This window comes from Natrix helvetica (assembly GCF_964273705.1).
Source record: "Natrix helvetica genome assembly, chromosome: 1".
Lineage (NCBI taxonomy): Eukaryota > Metazoa > Chordata > Lepidosauria > Squamata > Natricidae > Natrix > Natrix helvetica.
In genome coordinates, this window is record NC_138548.1 from 202,970,649 (window position 1) to 202,997,481 (window position 26,833).

The 26,833-nt window shown below is 37.9% G+C and overlaps 1 protein-coding gene and 1 long non-coding RNA gene across 6 annotated transcripts; one reads left to right on the forward strand and one right to left on the reverse strand.

The window, feature by feature from the left end:
* Positions 1-1,071: 1,071 nt before the first annotated feature.
* On the forward strand, positions 1,072-26,833 carry LOC309383287. Of its 5 annotated transcripts, none has more exons than XR_014173815.1 (5): positions 1,072-1,115; positions 5,238-5,422; positions 7,631-7,766; positions 8,207-8,267; positions 8,876-9,011. It is a non-coding gene; the product is annotated as an uncharacterized lncRNA (long non-coding RNA). The 5 variants fall into 5 exon arrangements; XR_014173816.1 differs by lacking the exons at positions 1,072-1,115; positions 8,207-8,267; positions 8,876-9,011 and adding exons at positions 1,493-1,746; positions 25,988-26,096; positions 26,803-26,833; XR_014173817.1 differs by lacking the exon at positions 1,072-1,115 and adding an exon at positions 1,496-1,746.
* On the reverse strand, positions 16,034-17,002 carry LOC309384119 (olfactory receptor 1L4-like; the record flags this gene model as incomplete). The annotated part of the gene is made up of 1 exon (XM_081937306.1): positions 16,034-17,002. One exon carries the CDS (start codon positions 17,000-17,002, stop codon positions 16,034-16,036), a length of 969 nt encoding a protein of 322 aa, XP_081793432.1.

The window sequence follows — 26,833 nt, forward strand, 5'->3', positions numbered from 1 at the left end:
ATATCCGGTACTTGAATTAGTAAAAAAAAAAAAAAAAAGGCACAACTGGAGAATGTGTGAGTTCTCAGTTTCTGGAGATTTTTAAGAAGAGTCTGGAAAACCACCTTTGAAGATTGGTTTAATAAATATTCCTGCAGGCTACAAATAGCTGGACTATATGATCATTGTGGTCTTTACCAATTCCACAATGCTGCGATTTGATAATTTTTTACAATAATAATGCTAATTATTGCAGGTCAGTACAGCACAAAGACTGAATGTAAAGGGAACTGCCATATTATTCATTAACAGAATATGGGTTTATGGATTATACAAGAAATGCAAATTCTGCTGCATTCTATAGGCATATACCTTAATAATGGTTAATTTTGAGTTCTCAGCCTTTGACAATATCATACAACCACTGTGTGTATGGTTTAGAATGCTATTCTGGGAAGTCATTTTACTCTGAAATCCTAGCCTATTCATTATTCAACAACAACAACTGGTGTCTGTTTCAGATTGTTTTTATTGATGCCAAGAACCTTTTTTGGGAAAAAAAACACAATCAAAATGTGGGATGGAAAACAAAGCCGTGTGTATGTGTGTGGAGGCTAAAAATAATAATTATGCAATATTCCTGGCCTAGAATTAGGTGCCAGTGGCCTACGTGCTCAGTTTAAATTTTGGGATTTGCTACTCTGATAAGAAGGATGCAATTACCAATCTCCTTTTGAATTTTAGCATGCAAACCACCTACGGAATGTGTCACTATTTTCTTGTGTGTACAGTAGCTAAGTCATTACATCCTTTTTACACAATCAAACACTCCAGAGAGCATTTTGATTCTGTGCAAATGTCCCAGGTGAGCCAACAGTCATTATTACCAAGGAGTTAATCTCTGTGGCGCCAATGCAGAAAGTTCAAGCATGTGACAGCTTTGGGTAAGGAAACAATACAACGTACACCAGTGTTTACTACCAGCTTTATTTTATTGCTGATTAGGTTCCCTCTCACCCTTGAATAAAGACTCTGTGCCTTTAAGACACTACAATAGCCAGACATGAGGTGGGGGTGAGTGGGAGAAGGTAGCAGCTTTGTTCCTGTGAGAAACGCCCAAATGACCTATGCCCACAGTAAGTTTTTGATCAGGAATTCTTGTAAGAATTTGGGTGCACATTCAGTCAGGAAGACATTTGGCGTGTTTCTCAGAGGGAAGCCAAAGACAATTCAAAGGACATGATTTCAGATGCTTTCCATTAATTGGGGGCAGCTGATGAAATTTCTCTTAAAGGATAACCCTGCAGTCCTAAACAAAATTGATAATTACTTAGTCCCAAAGCTGAATTTGACGAGGTTTGCCTTCAAGAAACCTGGATGAACCTGGCTCCCAAATCACCCATTTTAGACTGGATTCAATTTGACAAATTTTGAATTCTAATCCACCATAAAGTAGCTCCTGAATTTTTGTTACGGTCCACCCATTGTTTTAAAAAATGCAGGATGAAGTGAAGTAAGGGTAGCTCAGCTGCAGACATGAAAGGAGGACATATTCATGAGTTAACCACTTTGTGCAGTATAAATAGCAAGATGTGGTAGCAAGAATTGGAGATAATCTAGTAAAATCTTGAATTTGTTTGGGTTTCCTACATATAAAGGAACTACTTTTATGACTTTTTGGAAGTGAAATGGCATCTGTTCCTGTTTAATCCCTGGCATGTTTATTCAGAAGGAAGACCTTATAGTATCAGTTGGGTGCTCTCTCAAGTAAGTACAGATGGGATCCCCAGCATTAAGTGCAGGCCCCAAAAGATACTCATAGCCTTATTTCCATCCCCAGAGAAGAAGTGGAGCAATCACTTACAGCAGGGGAAGAAAGGGGGGAAGGAATGTTGTTTGTAGGCAAGAAGATATTTTCTTTGTCACATCCTCCCCCCTCCCACCTCTGATATGCAGGAATTTGGCCTTCAAGGCTAAAATTCATTTGCAAATTGAGGAAGGGAGGGAGGGAAGGTTGGAAGCAAACAGAGAAAACAGGAGGATCCATAAAAACAGTTTGGATTCATTCTGAACCAAACAGTTGAGCCACCTCATGGGGCAGATATGCATGGTCTTTCTCCTTAGTTTTCAGTGGGATGTTTGCCTACAATACTTCCCAAGGTGAACAGAAGCACAGTCATGGCAATAGTATGGAGGGCTGTAGTAGCTTATAGGAGTGGTGCAAGAAAAGGCTGCAAATGATTTACCATTGGAGTCTCTCTGCATGTTTACTCTGAAGTAAGTCCTAAGAAAATGGAAGGGGGAAATGTATGAGATTTTCCCAACCTACTGTCCTTTAAATGATTGACTGTCAACTCCTATGGTGGAGATGCACCTCAAGAAAGCACCAGAATGAGAATGGCCACCTTATATCTAGCTTGCCAGCACTCCAACCATAATTACATTTATTGAGACAGACCAATATCGTAGACTATAAAATATATGCCTCTATAATTTCAGAGAGAGTAAAAAGATTCATAAATGAATTTATACACCCTGATGAGAATGGTTTCCTACTTAAAAGACAACTGAAAAATAATATGAGGATTATTGTGAACACATTGGAATCTTACGAAGCTCATTCGGAGAAACAGCTAGCATTGATCTTCTTGGATGCCCAATAAGCCTTTGATAATATGAACTGGCAATTTATGATACTACAATTTATTGAGAAGCTGTTTGATCCCTCCTGAGCCTAGACAGATTTAAAAAAAAGCAAGACAGGATTTAATTTAGTAATTGCCCAAATCAAACATAGGGAAATCCAGATGAATTTGATGAAATAGGACACAAATCTTTTAATGGTTCACTTATAGCTGGGGAATCACCTCATTGCTCCAACATAGTATTCCAGATCTAGAAGTCCCCACAATAATCCAAAGAAAGCCTAATAAATTTATGGTTTTCCCAAATTTATCTAAATCTTGCACTTGAGTTTTCACACAAACCCCGTCTGATACTTGCAGGGATTCATTGCAAATGTATGTGGAAGCATCTAGACAACTTTACCTGGTTTAAAATATATAGAATTATATCTGATTAGTTTTTGTAGGAGAATGCCAGAGAATCCTAGGGTGTAAACTAGACAGTTGCAAAAGGTTCCAAAAACATGCTGGAAGAAGGCCATGTCAAATTGCTAATGTGGACAAAATCTGTCTGGATGTTTGTCTGAAGTTACTAGGACCTGCCTTCAACTTGAAGGAGACTTTACCTTCCTTAGTGATTTAGCTGGATTTACACATTGTACTAAGCCAGGAATTTGGTTGATAAATCCCATGGTTTAACCTTGTGTGTGAAGTAGCCATTGATTTCCCTCAATAAGCATAGCAAGTTTCTTCCCTAAGCTAAAATGTGAACCCAAAACGTGAACCCAAATTTCCTATATTTAGGCTTAATATCAGATGACAAGAGCAAGCATGGATGACCATTTCTGGAGTTTTAAAAGAGATATGGCTACACAATGAATCTAAGTATTACATTTATTGGAAAGGATTGGTCAAGTCTGTTGAAGACAGAGGGATCAAATTTAGTGCAAAAATATATAGCAAATCCCATATGTTTAAGGTAGTGTCAGAGAATATTATTTCAGGTGGGGAACAGGGTGGGTTAAAAGATCCTAGGTTCAATCTCTTTATCAGTCGTAAACTTATTAACTGCGTAAAGACTCTTCCAGATTATCCACATAAGGTGGGATATTTTAATTAAATAGCTATCTCTTGCCTTTTAGTTTTCTAAGTATGCCAGTTGCAAGCAGGACTTTCTGAATCTTGATATATTCATTATTTTAAGGACTATCTATTCTGCTCTGAGTACATTTGAAACTTGTAAGCAGGTTTGGATATCAGTCAGTCAGTCTCTCTCTCTCTCTCTCTCTCTCTCTCTCTCTCACACACACACACACACACACACACACACACACAAACACACACACACACACACACACATTTTATGCTGTTTCTACACTGTTTCAGTCAGCCAAATAATTGCAAATCAATTTGAACTGTGATATCGAAGCCCTCCAAGAATACATCCAGTTCATTTCTGGGTCTGCTGAAAATTGGTGAGCCAGCAGATTTAGGAGATCTTCCCCTCTTATTGTCTCCTTTGAATTCGGGTTTCACATGTTTCCCTCTTTTCTGGCTATTTGCCAAATATACAGTCAACCTATTCCTCCTGAATGTTAATGGATGATGGGAAAATGTCTCATCTATTTTCCCAAAACCAGTCATTCATGCATTTTTGACTGTGGTGTATTTTATTAAATAAATAACTAAATACTATGAACTGTTGCAATTATTGCTCTTTCCACAGAATAGAGATATTTGAATCAATGATAGCTAGCTTATCATTGATACCAGGAAGCAATAAACTGGAAATTTCAAGTTAAAGCCAAACTGGAAATTTCAAGTTAAAGCCAACATTTTTCAAAATGGTTTGTGAATAAGCACGTAAGAAAACCTACAATTGGATCAGAACCATGGATTCAGTCCTTCGGTGTTCGTTTTCCATCCTGCCTTACCAAGTGCTTTGGGAATGTCTACAGTCCTAGCAAAGTGGATAATAATTGGGTGCTTTTGGACTGACTTCAAAGTGATGTTAACACAAGCAATTTCATCCAGTTGTCATTGCTGATATTTTCTGTCCTCAATGGATTTCTAGTGAATTAATATGCCACCTTGTATTAAAGGGTAAGACTCCAAGAGACAACTGTTCAATTTTCTTAACAATAAGGAAATGGTTTTTCCATTGCTTTCTTCTAGGATGAAAGCAATGGGAAAACATATGGTTTACTTCCAGGACATTCACATTTTCTGGATAGACATTTGCTGCCTTTCTTAAAATTTCCTCCCCTTTCAACAAAAGCCAACAAATCAACTGGGTTCTCCCTCCCCATCTTCTCCCCTCTGTCCCTTTCGCACCTCTCAAAGTTGAGGTAGGATCCCGAGCTCTCTAACTCTCAAGAGTTCTCAGTGGGAAAAACAACCATGCCTTGTTTCTTTAAAGTGAAATTGATTTATTACAGCATAAGTCTTAAGGTACATATTAATAAGGAATGGAACATGTTACATAATGGTCCAAATGAATATGAAATGTTCACTCTCATCCCCCCCATCCACCATACACACAAAGACAGGACTGAGTAACTGCATTAAAAAAAAAGAAAAATCTTGTGCATTTGGGCCATCATTGTTTCTTTGTCTTCCTTCTTTCTTCTCCAGATAAGAGACTTTCCAACTATGAAGAATTTTTAATACTTTCCACATGTGTGTTATTACTTCATAAAACCAGTACCATGTAGAGCTGTTATGCCTTCAGGATGTCACAAGGCTCTTAATTTGAATCCACGAGGATCTTCTGGTAGAAGGATGTTCACTTCATCCTTACTTTTGGCAGGCTGAGCAAGGTAGGTCCTCATTTCTCCCCCATCCGACAGCTCATTTTAGGGCTGCATGTTTGTGTGTGTTGGGAAGATTGAAGAGGGTGCCATTACTGTTTCTGAGTGGGTGGGAGTTGTGAAAGTCTTCTTGGAGGGGCCCCCGCAGGCAAGTCTGCCCATCACTGTCTCACACCGCCTGTGGTTCACTGTGGGAATTGGGCTCCTACCGCCATGAATATCAAAGGGCAATGGGAGGGGAAGGAGGTAGACCATTGTGTAGGGAGGGGGAAGTGGGAGCTTTGGAACCCCTGCTTGCTTCTCATTAACATTCAGACTAGATTAGATCACAAGAGCCAATTAGTGTTGATGAAAGGCCGGGTTGGGGGGGCAGGGGAAAGAGGATGCAAGAAGGGGGAAAATTCTTGCCACATCTTGCTTTCCACCCAACCAACTCCAATTGAATTCAGTCTGGGCTCCTTCATTGCATTCAAAGGAGCTTCTTGAAAATCCCACCTTGGAAGTTTCACAGCATCTGGTGACCAATGTTACAAGGCTTGGTCTGTGGGAGCAAAAATCAGGAAAGAAAAAGTCTTAAAAGGCCAAAGGAGTCCCTGTAGCAGAGGTACACACACCATGTACTAAGAGAAGAAAACTTGCCAATTGCTGCCACCAGGCATAAAGCTTTGGGATCGGAACAATGTGACTAGATCGCCTGTCATATTTCTGAGAGACTTATTCTACATTCCCTTGCTCATCACTACCAGGTGACATGGATGAGTCAATATCAATTAAGAAGAGAGTTATGCAGGATTACATTTCCAGGATTTGGGGGGACTATTGTTTTGTCCTTCCCGTAACATGGATAAATAATCCTTTAAAATGGGAGGGAGGCAGAATATGTTGTTCCTTGATGTATTAACAATTTCCAATTCTCATTTGTTCTAAGTCCCTAGAGCCTTATGAGGAGACAGAAGACAAATATTGTTTAAAATTATTATTATTATTATTATTATTATTATTATTATTATTATTATTATTATTATTATTATTATTATTATTATTATTATTAATTAAACATGAAACTCAGTCAACAGAACTTGACTGGTGCTTATGGTTGGTGATAATAATAATAATAATAATAATAATAATAATAATAATAATAATAATAATAATAATAATAATAATAATAATAATAAATCGGCACACTGGGTGCTATTCCAAAAGCACTGGAATTACATTTAAAACAGTTAAAAATTGACAAAATCACCACCAGTCAAATGCAAAAGGCCGCATTGCTTGGATCTGCACACATATTACGAAAATATGTTACGACGTCCTAGGCCCCTGGGTGGGGCCCGACTAGTAATTAATGCCAAATCCGGTGAAACAACTGGCCGCTGTGATACAATCGTATAATAATAATAATAATAATAATAATAATAATAATAATAATAATAATAATAATAATAATAATAATAATAATAATAATAATAATAATAATGCATTTTGGAATGTTCAGTTGACTGAATTTCATGTTTAATGAATAAAGTATAATAATAATTTTTTAAAAATATTTATCTTCTGTCTCCTCATAAGGCTCTAGAGACTTGGAACAAATGAGAAATGGAATTATTATTATTATTATTATTATTATTATTATTATTATTATTATTATTATTATTATTATTATTATTATTATTATTATTTCGCACAATCAGCCAGATGTTCATACTGGGTTTGGGATTTTTGTCTACCTATCAAGTCCTTACCAAGAACCTGGGATAGGCAGATGTGGATGTTTGATGGTGTTGCAGATATTATTATTATTATCATAAACCTTTATTCATTAAACATGAAACTCAGTCAACTGAACATTGAAAATGTATCACAATTAATATTGACTGATGCTGATGGTTGATATGGGTTGCTGCCAGCATTCTAGGTATCAACCAGGTACCGTCTTAAGACTTACATTATGATGTTCCAAGTAGCTCATTTTTTTGCAGTTCTGCTGGTGTTATTGCAAGAAGCTGCAATTTCTTAATATTTTTTATAAAATTCTTGGACATGCTACCAAGTGCCCTGATGACAATGGGTATCACTGTTACCTGTTTCATCCATAATCTCATAGTTTCTATTGCCAGGTTGCAATATTTTGTGATTTTTTTTCCAGTTCTTTTTTCTTCAACTCTGGTGTCTCCTGGTAGAGCGATATCAATAAATTGTACATTTCAGTTTTTGGCAACTGTAATATCTGGCGTGTTGTGTTCCAAATGATGATCCATCAGTATTCGAAAGTCCCACAAGATCTTCACCATCTCATTTTCGACAACTTTTTCTACTTTATGTTCTCATGACTTTTTGGATACAGGTAAGTTGTATTTTTTACATAATGACCAGTTGATTAATTTAGCAACTTGGTGATGTCTAGCTTTGTAATCAGTTTGTGTGATTATGCTGCATTCACATATTAAATGTGAAACAGTTTCAACTTTGTTTCAACTTTGTCATTGCAAAGGCGGCAGTTTGGATTGTCAGTGGATTTTTGTAACTTCGCTTTCATGGGATTAGTTTGTAGTGCTTTATTATTGTTGTTGTTGTTGTTTTATCCTACCTTTATATATATATATACACACACACATAACTCAAGGCAATGAACATCTTAATACTCCTCCTTTACTCACAACAGCAATTTAGTGAAGAGGGTTGGTCCAAGGGAGAGGGGCTGATTAAAAGTCACCAAGCTAGATTTCATGGATTTCACATCCAAGGGAGGCTAAGAACTCACCATTTCCATTTCCTGTTTTCTAGGCCAGGATCTTCACCACCACACGAAGCTGCCTTACCTTTCCCATCATGGTCAAAGCTTGGGGTATGCTGCAGATTACTTTACCAAAATATGGGAAAATATGCCACTCTCTGTAAAAACATACAAGGCTAAATCCTTGTAACCCAGGCTTTGTGGATACTCCATCACTGGAGGTTTTTAAGAAGATATTGGACAACCATCTGTCTGAAGTGGTATAGGGTCTCCTGCTTGAGTAGGGGATTGGACTAGAACATCTCCAAGGCCCTTCCCAACTCTGTTATTCTTTTCAGGGATCTTGTATGATACTTCAATTTGTTTTATTTCTTGGATTACTAGATTAAGAAACTCCCTGGATGGTGGGTACAGTTGTGCATTTGGGCTTCAAAACTCCAACATGCAGCTAGATAGAGGCAAAGGGATACAGTTAAATTTTTGCTGTCATATAGTGACTTTCTGGAGATATGGCAACACTAGGGATGGTCCTATCATTATGTCCATGATTATTGTGGGGATAAAGTTAGAGAAGAATATCATGTGTTCATAGAAAGAAATGATAATGTGTCAGAAAGTGTATTTATGGGAAGCTATTTTCTCTATGGAATAGGCAGGTAATCTGACCATTATTATGAGAACTTTGTGACAATGTCTGGCCTTTTCAACACTTTCAACAGGAAAAGGAAAACAAATCTGACACAATTTTGCATTACAAAGTGGACAATTAGAACAGCTTCCTTACAATCCTTTGCTTTTAATTACCTGGAGTTGATTGTGTTCTTTGATGGCATGTCATTTGAGGAGAGGAGAGATCTTGGGGCAAGTAGATGGATATGAGCAAAACTTGCATATTATTTTTCTTTGCTTCATTTATCGTTGTTTGGCAAATTGTCCCAAAATACAGTTCTCAAAATCATCTATAGTTCCATCAAGCAGAGTTCATTAACAACATAGATTAGAAGAAATAATTCAGTTCTGAAGAATTCTATAAATATAAAAAAAAATAAACTGCCATTTTAAAGGGAAGTTAACAATCAATTTCAACCAACAGTAATGTTTTGTTTCTTCAGAAGCCAAAGTAAGGCTAATAGTTCTACCATGATTAAAACTAAGATGAATTTTGTTTCTCCTGTTTGGATTTTTTTTTTTTAACATCAGCAAGAGTGGGGAGTATAGGAGCACAACCTGAACAGTGTTCTGAGTAATACTAGCAAAACTTTGAAGTTTTGCGATTATTTGGACAGGTTATCATCCAGTAAAGAAGCCATGAATGAGAAGGGGGGAAAAATCGAGCAAAGGCAAGACCCATCTTTTCTTTGATAGAATTGCTACTTGGTAATTCACACACACACACACACAAACACACACACACAACCACAACCACTTGTGCCTAACATTTTGTTTTGCATTTTTAATTAAAAGCTCAAGCTTTTTATTTCAACTAGCCGGACATCTTTTGTTAAGGCTCAGTGTGCTTTACAAATTGACTCTATGCAATCGGAAGTAATCACCCAAAGATGTCAGCACCACTTTTTCCTACCTATGCAGAGATTATAGCAATAGCAATAGCCCATAAATTTAACTTGTGAGGTTAGTTGTTTTTGTTCTGTTTTGAATGCTTTTTTTTTTTAAAGTGGAGCTGTTTTGAATATGTGCATTTTATGATGAACTTTCAGTCCAGGTGTTATCTTCTATGGGTGTGCAATAGAAAAGTGGATGCATATCCTGAGGGCATGGAATGTTCTGAGGGTTATTTGGTCCTGATCTCCCAACCCCCAGGATTGGATGGCATCTCTTGTGAGCTATAAGGCTGCTTAAAATGGATGGGAAGGCCCTGTCTCAACTTCCCTGCTTTGTAATGGATATTGCTCTTGCCCACTTCATCTTGGGACATTGGGCAACTTTAGTTTAGCTCATGAGATGCAGTAAGTCTGAATAAACTGAAGGCATCTTTAGTTAAGGCTCCAGTCTCAGGGAGCTTCTTAAGGCTTCTTTCCAAATCCATAGGTCAAAAATCTTATTTATTTATTTTGTCAAGCATATATATATAAGATAACAGATAAAAGTATGAACATGATTTTGAATACATGAAAAGGTTACAAATAAAAAGGGACATTAAGACAGTAGGGAGGGTAGGCACCTTGGTGTGCTTATGCATGCCTCTAACAGACCTCTTAGGAATGAGGTGAGGTCCACAGTAGACAGTTTAAGGTTAAAGTTTGGGGGGGGGGTTAGGGGAAGAAACCACAGAGTCAGGTAGTGCCATTAGTGTCAGGAAGGTGTCTCATTAAACTCATATGTGGCATATCTCTGAGTAGAATCTACACGGGATTGGATTCTTAAGGTTAAGTTTTTGTAAGGATAAGCTGCAATAAATTTATCTGGGCTAAGCTGTCTCCAACTGATGCAACCTTTGAAAGCTTTCCAACATTGTTTTCCAGGTTGGAGTTCTGATCAATCTTCACATTTGCATAATACTTTTTGAGTTGGCCTTAATAAGGCTGTTCTTCTACTGGGTAAGTTTTCTTATGGACCCACAATGACTTATTTTATTTTATTACTTTATTTTATTTTATTTTTTATTTTATTTTATTTTATTTATTTTTTATTTTATTTTATTATTATTTTATTTTATTTTATTATTTTATTTTATTATTTTATTTTATTTTATTTTATTTTATTTTATTTTATTTTATTTTATTATTTTATTTTATTTTATTATTTTATTTTATTTTATTTTATTTATATTATTTTATTATTATTTTATTTTATTTTATTTTATTTTATTTTTTTATTTTACTTTATTTTACTTTACTTTATTTTATTTTATTTTATTTTATTTTTTTATTTTACTTTATTTTATTATTTGTCACCCAGCTCATTTTGAAGTGACTCTTATAGCATTAGGTATATATCTAACTTCCTTTCAGCTGTAACCTCCCCTAATAGTAATAAAAGCCACACTTTTAAAATGATCTGATCTTGTATTTTAGTCAATGTCAGTTATTTTGCAACAACAATATAAAGGCATTATTAAAATAATGGTAATAGAAAACCACATAAGTAGGCAGTATAAAATAGTAGTAATCTTATGCTTAGGTCTTAGAGTAGTGCAGTGCTTCTCAAATAGTGGGGCGGGCCCCCCAGGGGGGGGCGCGAGGCTCCGTAAAGGGGGGCTCAGCTCAAATTATTTTATATATTTTTGTTTTGCAGGTTAAAGTTTTTTTTAATATTGTGTTCCTTTAAATCCTGTGCTCCTTTAAATCTTTTCTGCTACAGTTAATAAAGCTATTCTTTGTTGTAAATTGATCCACATTTCTTTCTTTTTTTATTCTCTTATACGTTAATAAGGATACAGTGTTATGCAGAGGTGTACTTATAACAATTTTATAGACAAATGATACTATTTACAGTTGCGCGGGGGGCGCGAAATGTTTTCTTCTTCCTAGGGGGGGCATGACAGAAAATAATTGAGAAGCACTGGAGTAGTGCAATTCCTGGAGAAGAGAATGATCTGTTTGAACAAAACAATGTTTGGCAGGCCCACTTTGGCAATAATATAGGATAGTTTTATATATTTTAAAAGTTATCAAATTTGAATAAATAACAACAGGAAGTTCCTGTACATGAGGTGGGAAAATATTGAATTCCACCTATCAACTGAAGGATATCCAAATACTGCAGGTGGTTATCCTAACTTTTTCTGATTCTAATTACTCATGCCTAATTATCACAGCACTTGAAAAGGGCAACTAAGGCTTCAATTCCATATATATCAGGGCTCTATATGCCTTCTAGATGTTTGATCTGCAATTGTTATCAATTCCAGACAACAGTCCCAATTGTCAATAATTATAGAGATGCATTTGCCAACGTCTGGGAGAAATAATTTCTGTTCAGGTGAATGGGGATTAGAATACCTTTCTACAAAATTTCACTATAATCTGCACTCTTCTAAAACATGCACAGAATTTTTCTATTTTATCACCAAGAGCTGGCTTTATCTGGAAGAGTTGAATTCTTAGCTCTTTTATTTTTTATAAGATGTTAGGAAGGAACAAAGGATATGTATCCCTATACTTATCCTTTTGAACTTTGCATAGGAAAAAGTGTCTGAGAGTCAGTAATAAAGTTTAAAGAGGAAAATGGCTGAATTGTGTTAAACAATCAACTTCTTTTGATATAGCTGTGACCAGAGTTTTCCTTAAGGAAAAAAGAGAAAAGGGGCAATTTTTGTGAGTTAAAAGCAATTTCAATCTTCTCAAGTTGATTGTCTTCTAATCTTTCATGGATCCTTGTTTTTTCTGGATGAAGCTTATTTGATAATAGACTAAAGCTTAAGGGAGAAAAGTTTTTCCATCTTTACAGACTTTTGACTCATTTTGCTGCCCCAGATTAAAACACTTCCTTTGGACTTTACAGTTATTCATTTAAAAAACATACAAACACAATTAGACAACATTATTACATGTGTGTTATTCAGTGGCAGTTATGATCTATGAAGGAAACTTCAGGTTTTTTTAAAAAAATCAAATCCTTGCTTCTGAATATTAAATGGGAGGGGCAAAAATAAGTACTGGTAATTAAAGACGAGGAAAGAAAGTGCTGCAGTAAAATTGGGATGGGGTGGGGACCTGAAATGATTCAATCAAAGTGTAACCTGGTTACATTTCTCATATTGATTTATCTTGTTGACTATCAGCTGCTTTTACATATTGTGAGGCTGAGATTTTACTACTTTCAATTGGATTTTATTGGTAATCACTTCTGAAGTTTTGGCTGACAGGCAGGGAAGAAAAGAAGGATGGAAGGAATGAAGGAAGGATCTGAATATCCTGTCTCCAATGTAAGCATTCTTAAAATACAATTACAGAAATATGTTCATATATTTACAAACAAGCATTTAAAAAAATTACCTATCCTCAGGACCTTACAGTTATTTATTCAAAACACACACAGACAATTAGACAACATTATTACATGTGTGTTATTCAGTGGCAGTCATGATGTATGAAAGAAATTTCAGCTTTTTAAAAAAAAATCAAACAAATCCTTGGTTCTCAATATTAAATGGGAGGAACAAAAACAAGTAATTAGGTCATAAAGACTTGGAGGTTTTTGACCAGTTGAAGTGCACAGTACATCAGAAAGGAAGGGAATTTGGTGAGATAATGAGTATATTGATGAAACAGATTGGCTTGATAGCAAAGTTTATGTAGTAAGGAAAGACGAGGAAAGAAAGAGCTGCAGGAAAATGTGGGGGGGGGGGACCTCAAATGATTTAATCAAAGTGTAACCTGGTTACATTTCTCATATTGATTTAGCTTGTTGACTATCAGCTGCTATTACATATTGTGAGGCTGACATTTTACTACTTTCAATTGGATTTTATTGGTAATCACTTCTGAAGTTTTGGCTGACAGGCAGAAGGATGAATGGATGGATGGAAGGAAGGAAGGATCTGAATATCCTCTCTCCAATGTAAGCATTCTTAAAATACAGTTACAGAAATATGTTCATATATTTACAAACAAGCATTTTTAAAAAATTACCTATCCTCAGGAAAACTAATTACCTAAGGTTAATGATTAAAAAAAAGAGGAACATTTATAAGACCCCTCTTCCAATTGTTTGAGAATCAAAGTGAAAAGATCCCACACTTTCTTTCTAATGTCCTATTTTATTTCCCTGGGATTCCTTGCTTACCAAATCTTTGAGTTCTTATGATTCTAGAGGAAGGGCATCTAAGAGGTTGCTGCCACTGCTGTTACTTCCAAAGTAATGTAATGTGTGGAAACCGCCATAGAAAACAGTGAGTGTAAGAAGAATGATTATATGTAGACGCTCATTATACAGGTAAAATTAAAGCAGAAGACAGAGGCATAGAGCCCAATGGGCACTTTACCAGGTGTAGCATCTGGGGAATTGTTAACAAGATAAGTTACAATGGGTGAAATCTTGCTTCTCTAGATCCTACACATAATTCTCATTGGACTTTTGAGTGGACTGTCTATTCAATTATTTTCTTTCCATAAAACTTTTCCAAAGACGAATAGCTTTGTTAGCATTAGTATGAGAGGCCAGTCCCCTAATCCCAAACCATTGAAGATCCCAAAAGAGTATGCCATCTTTTCTTGTGGGGTTGAGTCTGTTGATAAAAGGCTTTCCTTCTTGACATTTTTAATCAAATTTGAATAAATAATAACAGGAAGTTCCTGTACATGAGGTGGGAAAATAAATAATAAATACCTAAGTAGGTTTAGATGATTGCCACAATCAGATTTCTGAAATATCCACTCTCACCTGTTTGTTTTCAACAGCAGAATGACTGAAGACTGATCATTGTCATTGCATGTTTCTTCCTCATGTCTCTTTCAGAAGAAATGTATGTGGGCAAGTTATCATCCTTCATTCCACTCATATTTTATTTGTATTTATTATACCCATTTGGAGGAAATGGGACTCCATAATGACTCTGAGCCATCTCCTAGAAGACAGGCTTCCCAAGTTCTATAAGATGACACTGCTTAATTGACAAGATCTTCTGTGTGCCATTCTTGCTGCCCTGACCAGATAGGTGAAAATATTAAAACATAGATGGTCCTTCAAATATAACCTGGCCTTATGCATAACAGGGTTTCATAAGTAATAACCAGCACCTTGAAATGTACTCCCAAGCCCAATGGCAATCAGGGAACATGTGCACATAATGCAACATGCCCATCTCTGTCAGCATCACTGCATTCTGCACCAGATGAGTCTTCGAGGGCAGCCCTACATCAGGTGCTTTGCAGTAATTCAAATGTAAGATGACCAATGATGGGATTCAGCCCGTTTGCACCACTTTGGGAGAACCGGTTGTTAACTTTCTGAGCAGTTTGGTGAACTGGTTGTTGGAAGAAATCTAATTAGGGCAGAGAACCGGTTGTGAAATTATTTGAATCCCACCACTGGAGATGACCAAAGTATCATGGCTCCTAACTGGTGAGTTATTCTGGGGAAAGAGCAAATCTCTGGCCCAAAGTCATCTAGACAACTTCATAGATGAGCAAAGATCTCTCTGGTCCAACTATTTAGCCACTGCACTGCACTGCCTCTTAACAATTATCGGTCCTGTTAATTCTACAACCAAAATCATGATTGACCACCATTTAATCACCGCAAGTAATTATTTTGGATTAACACATTTACAGTTAATGACAAAACTAGGACAGCTTTTTTATGCAGATTATTATGAATACCCGTTCCTTTATTTAATTTTTTACACATCAAATTTAGAAACAGCCAATTCCACTCATAGAGCGATTCTAGGAAGTGCACAGTTGAAAACATAAAAACCATATAAATCTTGTACCCCATTAGAAGGCAGTTAATACAAGAATAGAATATAGTATAAAGTGTGTGTAGGTGTGTGTAGGGGGGGAATGGCCCTTCAAGCCCCTAACAAATTTCGAGGCTGTGTGCTCTATGCACGCCATAAGCAAGTGGGCAGAGCCAGTTCTTCAGGCACTTGATACTTATGTAGTTTTCTGAGATAGCCAGCATGCCAAGGGTTGGACTACAGCTCTCATCATCCATATCTATCTACACTGGTCGACTGCTAGTTGGGAGGTGTAGTTCAACATTCTGGGGAGCACTTAGCTGAGGAAGGTTAACATGAATTCTGTATATTATTTAAAAAAAAACAAAATATGAAGACTCACATACTGGGTTAAAAATAAAAACATCCTTAAGGAATGAAAAAACATGCTAAATGTGTAAAATGCTCCATCGAATAAAGTTCTCCACAGAACCATACTTCTTCTATATTTGATCTGTCAACCAAATATTTGACATCAGGTGTTGATAGTCTGTGGCTTCTGCAAAGCCTTTCTTAGTTTATCCAGTGCTCTGTGGAGGGCAGCTTTCATGTCTGCATTCCTTAGGCTATATATGAAGGGGTTGAGCATGGGGGTCACCACAGTGTACATAACAGTGGCCACCTTGTCCTTGTCCCCAGAATAGGAAGAGAGGGGCCGGAAATAGACCCCAATTGCAGAACCATAGAAGAGGGTCACAACAATCAGGTGAGAAGCACAGGTTTGGAAGGCCTTGCTCCGACCTTGTCCAGAAGGCACCCGAAGCACAACTTGGACAATGCGAATGTAGGAGACAAGAATGAGAATGAAGTTGCCAATAATGATTGTTCCTCCTTCAAAGAAACTCAACATTTCACTGAGGCTCTTATCAGAGCAGGCCATCACCACTAAAGGCTGGAAGTCACAAAAGAAATGAGGTATCTCGAGATGGTCACAGAAGGAAAGCCTGGACATCAAGACAGTGTGCAGGAGGGCATGAAGGTGGGCCAGCAACCATGCCACAAATACCATGATATGACACTGCAGTGGTTTCATCAGCAGAGGATAGCGTAATGGCAGGCAGATGGCCATAAAGCGATCCAGTGCCATGGCACCCAGCAGGAAGTTTTCGGTGATAGCAAAGGCCAGAAAGAGATACATCTGGATCATGCAGTTAGTGAAAGCAATGTTCTTGCAGCCTGTGTGCAGATTGTGCAGCATCTTGGGAATGGTAGTTGAGGTGAAGCAGACATCCACAAAGGAGAGGTGACTGAGAAAGAAATACATAGGTGCATGGAGGAGCCGGGCATCAGAGCGGATCAAAAGGATGATGAGCAGGTTCCCAGTCATGTTCAGCAGGTACAGAACGAGGAAGATAACAAAAAGGAAGTGCTCCTGTTCTGGCCGAGTGGACAAGCCAAGGAGCAGAAAGTCAGGGTGGCTGGTGGTGTAATTGTCACGATCCATGGATCTGAACTTTGACAGAGAAAATTAATTGAATGCCAGGAGAAGCAAGACGACCAGTGCAGTAACCCTCTCCAGGTCTCCTTTTGGCATCGGTAACCATCATTTTGCTGGTGAACTTTCTGTTCTTTTTTTACATCCCAGCCAAGATACATCCAACATATAGCACAATAGCAAACACAGGCAAACAGACATGGGCTGCAAAAATCCAGAAGGCCATCTGATGACACAAAATAATAATAATAATACAGAAAACTCTAACTCTTTGCTATCATTTAGTGATTATCCAGATCTGTAGCCTTGATTTGTTAACCTTAAAGAAATCACTGTGGATATGTAACACCCCAGAGTTGTTATGTACAATGTTATGGATGTGATGTGATGTGATGTGATGGAATGGAATGGAATAGAATAGAATAGAAAATTTATTGATCTAGTTGTTTGTTTACATAAGAAATATAAGACTAATACATACATGCATATAAAAGTAAATGCAAAGAAAACAATAATACATTTTAATAGTAAATCATTCCTCTTATAGTTAAATCCATTCTGATCTAAGTATTCTGTTCTCTTTGAAATGGCCATTGAAATAAAGAGTGCAATCCTAGTAGTGATATTCAGGTTCATTCCCTGTAAGAGAGTTCCTTCTGAATTGCAAATTAATCCAGATATTAGCTGTCATACATAGCTATCCTTCAGAATTCTCTGTGATATAATAATCTCTTCCTACCTTATGATTTATGTGGTCCTGAAGTTCTATTGTTCTTTTCCCTCAATCTATAAATATGTCAATGAACAACAGTTTACAAAAGACAAAGGTAATGTTAAAAATCTATGCAGGTGTTGTAAAATCAAAAGTTAATATGAATATATCTAGCCATTTACACAATCACTTATACAGCTCTTTTCATTTAGCTAGTTATCTGTATGTATTATAGAATTCCACCTATCAACTGAAGGATATCCAAATACTGCAGGTGGCTATCCTAACTTTTTCTGATTCTAATTACTCATGCTTAACTATCACATTATTGGAAAAGGGCAACTAAGGCTTCAATTCCATATATATCAGGGCTCTATATGCCTTCTAATTGTTTGATCTGCAATTGTTATCAATTCCGGACAGCAGTACCAATGGTCAATAATTATGGAGTTGCATTTGCCAATCTCTGGGAGAAATAATTTCTGTTCAGGTGAATGGGGATTAGAATACCTCTCTACAAAATTTCACTATAATCTGCACTCTAAGACATGCACTCATGCTAAGTCATGGACAAAATTGTTCTATTTTGTTACCAAGAGCTGCTTTATCTGGAAGAGTTGAATTCTTAGCTCTTTTGTTTTTTAAAAGAAGTTGGGAAGGAACAAAGGATATGTATCCCTATTCTTATCTTTTTCAACTTTGCATAGAAAAAAGTAATTGGGAGTGGGTAAAAAAGTTTAAAGAGGAAAATGGCTGAATTGTGCTATACAATCAATTTCTTCTGATATAGTTCTGCTCTGATCAGATTTGCAGTTTTCTTTAAGGAAAAAGGAGAAAAGGGGCAATTTTTGTGAGTTAAAAACAATTTGAATCTTCAACAAGTTTATTGTCTTCTTATCTTTCATGGATCCTTGTTTTTGTGCATGAAGCTTCTGTGATAATAGACTAAAGCTTAAGGGATAATAGTTTTTCAATCTTTACAGACTTCTGACTCATTTTGCTGTCCCAGATTGAAATAGTTCCTTTGGATCTTACAGTATTTATTTTAAAACACAGACACACAAACACAATTAGACAACATTATTGCATGTGTGTTATTCAGTGGCAGTCATGATCTATGAAGGAAACTTCAGGTTTCTTTAAAAAAAATCAAACAAATCCTTGTTTCTGAATATTATATGGGGGTGGGGGACAAAAACAAGTAATTAGGTCATAAAGACTTGGAGGTTTTTGACCAGTTGAAGTGCACAGAACCTCAAAAAGGAAGGGAATTTGGTGAGATAATGAGTATATTGATGAAACAGATTGGCTTGATAGCAAAGTTTTTGTAGTGAGGAAAGATGAGGAAAGGAAGGGCTGCAGGAAAATGCGGGGGGGATGGGACCTCAAATGATTTAATCAAAGTATAACCTGGTTAAATTTCTCATATTGATTTAGCTTGTTGACTGTCAGCTGCTTTTACATATTGTGAGGCTGACATTTAACTACTTTCAATTGGATTTTATTAGTAATCACTTCTGAAGTTTTGGCTGATAAGCAGGGAAGGAAGGAAGTAAAGAAGGAAGTAAAGAAGGAAGGAAGGAAGGAAGGATGGATCTGTATATCCTCTCTCCAATATAAGGATTCTTAAAATACAATTACAGAAATATGTTCATAGAATTACAAATAAGCATTAAAAATCATTACCCATCCTCAGGATAATGAATTACCTAAGGTTAATGATGAAAAAAAGGGACAGGAAAATTTATGATTCCAGTTATTCGAGAATCAAAGTGAAAAGATCCCACACTTTCTTTCTAATGTCCTATTTTATTTCCCTGGGGTTCCTTGCTTACCAAGTCTTTGAGTTCTTATGATTCTAGAGGAAGGGCATCTAAGAGGTTGCTGCCACTGCTGTTACTTCCAGCTTCCAAGGTCATGCAATGTGTGGAAACCTCCATAGAAAACAGTGAGTGTAAGAAGACTGATTATATGTAGGGGCTCATTATACAGGTAAAATTAAGGCAGAAGACAGAGGCATAGAACCCAACGGGCACACTTTATCAGGTGTAGCATCTAGGGACTTGTTAACAAGATAAGTTACAATGGGTGAAATCTTGTTTCTCTAGATCCTACACATAATTCTCATTGGACTTTTGAGTGGACTGTCTATTGAATTATTTTCTTTCCATAAAACTTTTCAAAAGATGAATGGCTTTGTTAGCACTGGTGTGAGAAGCCATTCCCCTAATCCAAAACCATTGAAGATCCCAAAAGAGTATGCCATCTTTTCTTGTAGGGTTGTGTCTGTTAATAAAAGGCTTTCCTTCTTGACATTTTTGACTTGGACAATTTTTATGGCCAACAGCCACACTTTTTTGGCTTCCTTATACTGCAACTTTCATATCGAATTAGAGAAGCCAGGAGGTTACACTCCTATGATTGAGTTGCTTGCTCACATTTTTTTTCCTCAATTCATATTCCATAATTCCTTTTCAGGAACAGGACAATTCTGGAGGCCATCCCTTTTTGCAAAGAATTCATTCATGTCATTCCAATAATTCCCACAAAGGGAAGAATTAAAAGATACATAATTTACAGAAGTTTTTTTTTTTACTTTGTTATGTTTCCCATCTTTTTTTGTGTAACTTTTTCCTTTTCCTAACCAATGCTTAATAAAAGCAAAAGCATGTTGATACATTCAGAAGACAGTCTATTCAGGTTGGCTCAAAATGGGCTTGCTGTCAGGGTTGGAGGGATGCCCTAATAAAATCACAGGAGACTTATTTTCAAACATTGACAAAGTGCCACTTCCTGGCCCTTATCTGTGGCAGCATTTTCCTTCACAATCTCTTCTGGGAATGGGTCATTCCTTATTTGGAGATGAAAAGAGTCAATTTCTACAATTTCAGGGTCAGGTCTATTCAGAGTCTCCAGGCCTTAGTTTGGGGGCTGTCTTCCTATCTGTCTTCTCTAGTTTTTCTTCTTTGGCATTATCTTCCTGACAAAGTTTCTTGCCATTCAGAAGTAAATGAAGTCAAATAAAGGAGGGAATGCCTGATGTTTTTAGGAAGGAAAGGAATTCAGTTGCGGTGGGATTGGGAAGGAAGAAGACAATTAGTGAAGACAATTAGTCTAGGGAAGGAGATGTGACTGTTAACAGAATTTACCAACCCAGAGCCAGTGCAAATCAATCATCAATATTAGGCTATTAATATTATTTATTCTTTTAAAACATTCTTAAACTGGCCTTCATTGAGGGTCAAATATAATAAAAGATCTCAATAATAAAAAGACAGAAAATGCATAAAACTGAGTTCATCTTAAACAGCTAAAGATAAAATAGCTTAAAGTCCCTGAGCAAATTGGTTAACTGGAGGGATAGGGATAAGCACTCACAGACACACAAGCCTGGGTAGATGATATCACAAATAGCCACCAGTGGCTGAACAACTTAAGAACAGGCCAGAGCAAAAAACAAAAACAAAAAAACCAACCACACTGAGGTTGTCCTTCTGGTTCCAGTCGATGTTTAAGCATTATTTTCTCTGCTTTAGGATGTTTTTTACTCTTCACTGTACTTTCCCACTCTGCTGGCAGCCAACTCTGTGCCCATCCCTCTCCCTCAGACATTTTATCAAAGAAAAGTGATCAGCAATAGTGGGTGGAGGAGGAGGGAGAGAGAAAGAAAGGAGGAAGTTGAGAATGAAAGCAAGGAAGGGGAAATTAAAGAAAAGAAAAAGAAAACTTGGGGAAACAAGAAACATTGTCTGGCTCTAAAATATGTTTGGGGGATGCTATGTTTGGGGGAAAACTATTCTGGGCATTAAATTGCTTTCCCACCATAGTTGGCATTGAGACCCTGGTACAAGAAATGTATAATTTATGGCCTCACATAATATTGTAATAACTAAGCCTTTGGGTTTTGCACTGATAAAATGATTCTTCTAACATACCTCAAAGGTTCAGGAGATTAGTTTTAATGTGTTAAAGACTGATTAAAAACTACATAGAAAATGCCTGCTCAAATAGTTAAGAATTAATGCACTTTTTGTAATGCTGTCTAGAATAAAATCCAAGACATGAATTGAAGACTTTATGCTTTGCTTATCTAACAGCCAACAGCTAGTAGCCTGTTGAGCCCAGAGGCCTTATCTCTTGTTGGATTCACATGCTAAGTCAGAATTGATTTGCTTTTAGCTTAAGGTATTCAGTGAACTCAGTCATTATGACTTACAAAATCACTGTTTACGGCTTCCTGTCTTATATTAATCAAACTAATTGTGGCTTATTTTAAAATGTGGCTAAATAATGGTTTAGTGCAATGCATGAACCTGGACTCACTTTGGACATCTCTTTAAAATGTTATCTCCTCAACAGTTTGTTTTGAGGGCATCATCTAGTTGCACCTAACCATGGTGCTTTATTGACATATTTTGTCTGCTGTGTTCCTTTGTCCCCAACCTATATCTGAGACATCAGCCATTGCACTTTTGGCATTAAAATGGTGGGCTCCCCCTTAAACCAACAGCAGCCCATGCCAGTTTCAAGGTGTGCAAAATCAGTGATGCTTCCAGTCAACAGGGCAGTCAGGTGACTCTAGAAGTTGGGACCAAGATGGCTTTATTGTAGTGTTTCTATTGGTTGCTTCAGACTGCAGTGGACATAGCCCTTTGCTTCACTTTTTCCTCTTGCTCTGGGCAACTGGAGAATCCACAGAACCCACCTGCACGAAGTCTTGAAAGGAGAAATAGGGGTCTGTCTGGAGATGTGTTGAGTAACTTACTGGAAAGGCCAAAGTTGGCTATGCTGTTATAGTTAAATGCAACTGGTGGGTGGCAAGAGCTTTTCATCATGCTAGGGCAGTGATGGCGAACCTATGGCACGCGTGCCACAGGTGGCACGCGGAGCCATTTGTCAGGGCACGCGAGGCGCTGCCCTGTCAGCTGGCCAGCACGCATGCGCGCGCTGGCCAGCTGAGTTCACCTTTTTAAAAGCCATTTTTTGCCCTCCCTAGGCTCCAGAGGCTTTATAGGAGCCTGGGGAGGGTGAAAAGAGCCTCCCCCACCCTCCCAGAGGGCCTCCGGAGACTTCAGGGACTGTCCGGAGGCTTCCCTGAAGCCTTTGGAATGCTTAAAACAACCCTCCGAGCTTCAGGGACCATCCGGAGGCTTCCCTGATGTCTTCGGAGTGCTTAAAACCACCCTCTGACCAAACTGGAAGTGACTTCCGGTTTGCTCGGAGGGTGGTTTTAAGCGTTCCAAAGGCTTCAGGGACCATCCAGAGGCTTCCCTGACGCCTTCGGAGCACTTAAAACGACCCTCCGAGCAACCCAGAAGTCACTTCCAGTTTGCTCGGAGGATCCTTTTGAGCGCTCCGAAGGCTTCAGGGAAGCCTCCGGACGGTCCCTGAAGCCTCCGGAGGGCCTCCGGGGGGGCGGGGGAGGCTCTTTTTGCCCTCCCCAGGCTCCTATAAAGCCTCTGGAGCCTGGGGAGGGCGAAAAAAGCATGTAAAAATGGGGGGGTCGTGCGTTGTGCGCGCATGCGCACTGGGGGGGTCGCACATTGCATTATGGGTGCGGCACACCCGCACACGGCCCCCCTGTGCTCCCCCCACTTGTGGCACGTGAGCCAAAAAAGGTTCGCCATCGCTGTGCTAGGGTAAGCTCTTATAAACATGAAAAAACCCTGGGTGGCCAGATTCACATATAATATTATATATTCAGACCATGCTGAAAACCCACAATGACTGATTTCACATATCCTGCAAAACAAAACCAGACCAAAAGCAGCATGGCTTAACAGAGTGCCTGGTGTGTGATTTCAATATGAATCGATGCATCTATTGAAATAGTAGGAAATATATAAACTTCTCATGATTGAAAAGAAACAGGATTTACTTTCATTTTGTTCCTTTTCTAGTTGTTTTTTTCTCTGGGTTTGCTAGCACAAAATTATTTTAGGAGAAGTGTCATCTACTGCCTCAGTACATATCGAAACATGATCTCAGAGGTGGAAACTTAGTCCTTCACATTCAGGAGCTGAGTAGGTATAAAAATATCTATGGTAAACCTCATTGACTTTTTGCCATTGCCTTTCATCACCTGTATTTGAGTTGGGCTATTCTGCAATTATTGTCTTTGTTTCAAGTCATTGCTGGTCTCCCCACTTCCTTCCAAGGTTACAGTCTAACCAATTTTGCAAAATCTATGACTGTTCTTGCACAGTATCAGAATAAAAGAGAATATACAACTTCACATCAGCCCAGTTCAACTATTTCACTTATAATTAAGGAATGAGACAAAGATAAGATCATACAGACATGTTGGAAAAAGATAATTTTTGTGCCATGGTTGGGAAGAAGGAAAAGACTTTTGTTTGGCTTCCATTTTGGGGAATTCAGTTCTGGGGAAGCCCAAAAAATCTTGCATAATGCTTCCTATTCTAGCAAACCTTGGTCAGTGGGTAGGTGATATGTTGTGTTCCATGGATTCCTGCCATTGATTAGATTATATCATCTTAGATTTAGAGACATTTTTCTAATGATAGAGTTTGCATCAGAAAAGGCTGATCCTATTTTCCCATCAATACCTCATACCACATTTTGTTCTACTTTCCTTACATTGACTCGTGATTCAGCCTATCCAAGAAACAAAAAGAGAAAGAATAGAATATTTTGAGAGAGTTTTGTGGGAAGATTTAATCAGGGAGTATGCCAAAACTTATTCTCGGACAAAATCATTATATCTCAGATATAATCATTATATCCGAGAATCCGAGATAAGTGTAACATGTAATTTCCTGGTGCAATGCTAAGGTCAAGAATGGGAAGCAAATAGATAGAAATCTGATAGAGGGCAGGATAGTTGAATTAGATCAACAGGGGTCTTTCTGTCTCCATTGTATAATGATCACAAATCAAATTATAGTCATACTTGCATCATGCTGAGCCATAGTTTGATATCTTACAATTGGCTGATTACAGACACACTGAGTAGTAAATCACATCAGTGTGAGAATCCAGCAATTGTCTGCCTTGACCTGTGTTGTATGCTATTCTTTAAACTTTAGCCTTCACAATCTCAATTGTAAAATCTAAAAATGATTTGTCTGGCTTTTTCATTATGCATATTTGTCCTCCCACATACAGTTTCTTCCAGGGTGTAGGGTTGGCAATGCACAAGGCAGCTGCCTCTGACCTCTGGGAGTCACCATGTTATAGTACCTCTTTACATTTGGTGGAAACTTGCAATTCCAGTTAAAAGAAGAGGGAAGTAGATCCTGTCAGCCTGAAGCCTACTTGTCTATAATAGGGATCTCTCTCTCTCTATTATGGGCATATAATGATGAGAAGAAAGTTGGGTTTCAGAAGAAGCAAATGAGCAATACTGTGAAAATGGCACTTACGTTCAAAGAAAGGACTGGAAAAATCTCAGGACCAAGGGAATTGGTAGGAAGTGCTCTTACTCTTCCTTTCAGATTTTCAAAGCTGAGGAAAGATGTGTGTTTGTGTGACGAACAAACATTAGCATTTCCCCCAGAGCTTCAATATGCCTCAACCAATTCTTTCATTGACAAACCTGCTATGGATATTTTTAGGCAGAGCATTTTACCCTCACAGTCAGGGTGAGGGATTTGGTGCATGTGTGGTCTGTTCCAGAAGAAAAGAAGGACCCTAGGAGATTTCCACAGGAATCCCCATTCCATCTCTGACTCGGCCAGGAATGCAAGTTCTCCCCCTACTGTCTTGTCTTGAAACAATTTGGCCTTCCCATTTCAGAGCTCATTCTCTCCCCCAGCAAAAAACAAAACAACCCCCCCCCAGACCTGAGCCCATCCACTAACAGATAAAGTCTCAACCCTGTTAGCAGATGGCTATGCTTAACCAATCCCAAGTGATGAAAAACTAAATTGAGTTGAGCCTGGGGAATACTTGGGCGAGAGACCATCAGGAAATTAGGGGTTGGTTTGGAAGGCTGGGGGAGTCAGTTTGGTGTAGTGATTAAGGTATTAGCCTAGGAACCAGGAGACTGAATCCCTCGAGTCCCCTTAGGCACAAAACCAGTCACTTCATCTTAGTCCTGGGAAGGAGGAAATGGGAAACCACTTCAATAAAACTCAAGAGACTAGTCCAAACATCGCCAGGAGTCAACACTTACTCAAAGATTCCTACACACATACTCTGGAAGGTTGGGGGGAAAACAGGAGAAGACAGTGGCAAACTACTTCGGTCCTGTTGTTAAATAAACCAGTTGCATGCAAATATGAGTAGACCTAATATTTTCTAATTTTTGCTTTTAATAGAATTGGACTCTTCCTGGAATCTTTATCTACTGCCACCTTTCTGAGTGAGGCAGGATCCCAGAAGACCTTGATAGCTCCTTGACCAGCTTCTTTCAACCCAGAGCCCTCTGTAAGCATTGGATCTCATTTAAAGTTAATAAAGACTGCTTTATCTCAAGGATGCTGGTTGAAGAAGCCACCTTCATCTGAGGGAAAGAACTTCTGTTGCAAACTTCTTCCTCAGCAAGTGGAAGCCCCTGGTTGGGCTGTGGGCTCTGCCTTGTCCTTTTATGGGAGACAACTGGGAAACAACAGGGAAATAAGCTAGAATGGAAAACAACTTTCCAGGAAGATGGCAATAGCAAACCATTGTTGTGCTGTTGCCCGCCCCTCTAAAACTGCATGGGCATGTCCACCATTAATTTACCAGGAAATAAATTCTTATTTATTTATTCATGAAATTGATTTGCTGTCCATCCAAGTGTTCTACTTAAAGTAAGTTTTATTTTCCTTTGTTTTAAAAGCAAACAGAATATGAGCTTCCTCAGTACAGTCTCATTGAAGAAAAACCATGAGCTGGAAGGTTAAACTTGGACTCAACATTATGCTTATGTATACTGTATATGTTTTTTGCAAAATGCACCAAACTGTGGCCAAATCAATCACATTATCATTTAGCATGTCCTCTGGAGGACAATGAAGTTAAAGCTTCATGAGAAATTAATACAGCAATTAGATAGCAATCTCAGTTGTAATTAAAGCTAATGTTAGTGGTGTCTGTGGTGATTATAACTATTTTCCTTTCATTGATCTGCATTCTCTCTTTTGACCATTAGGATTCTGGCAACTACCTTCTGGAGCTGTTAC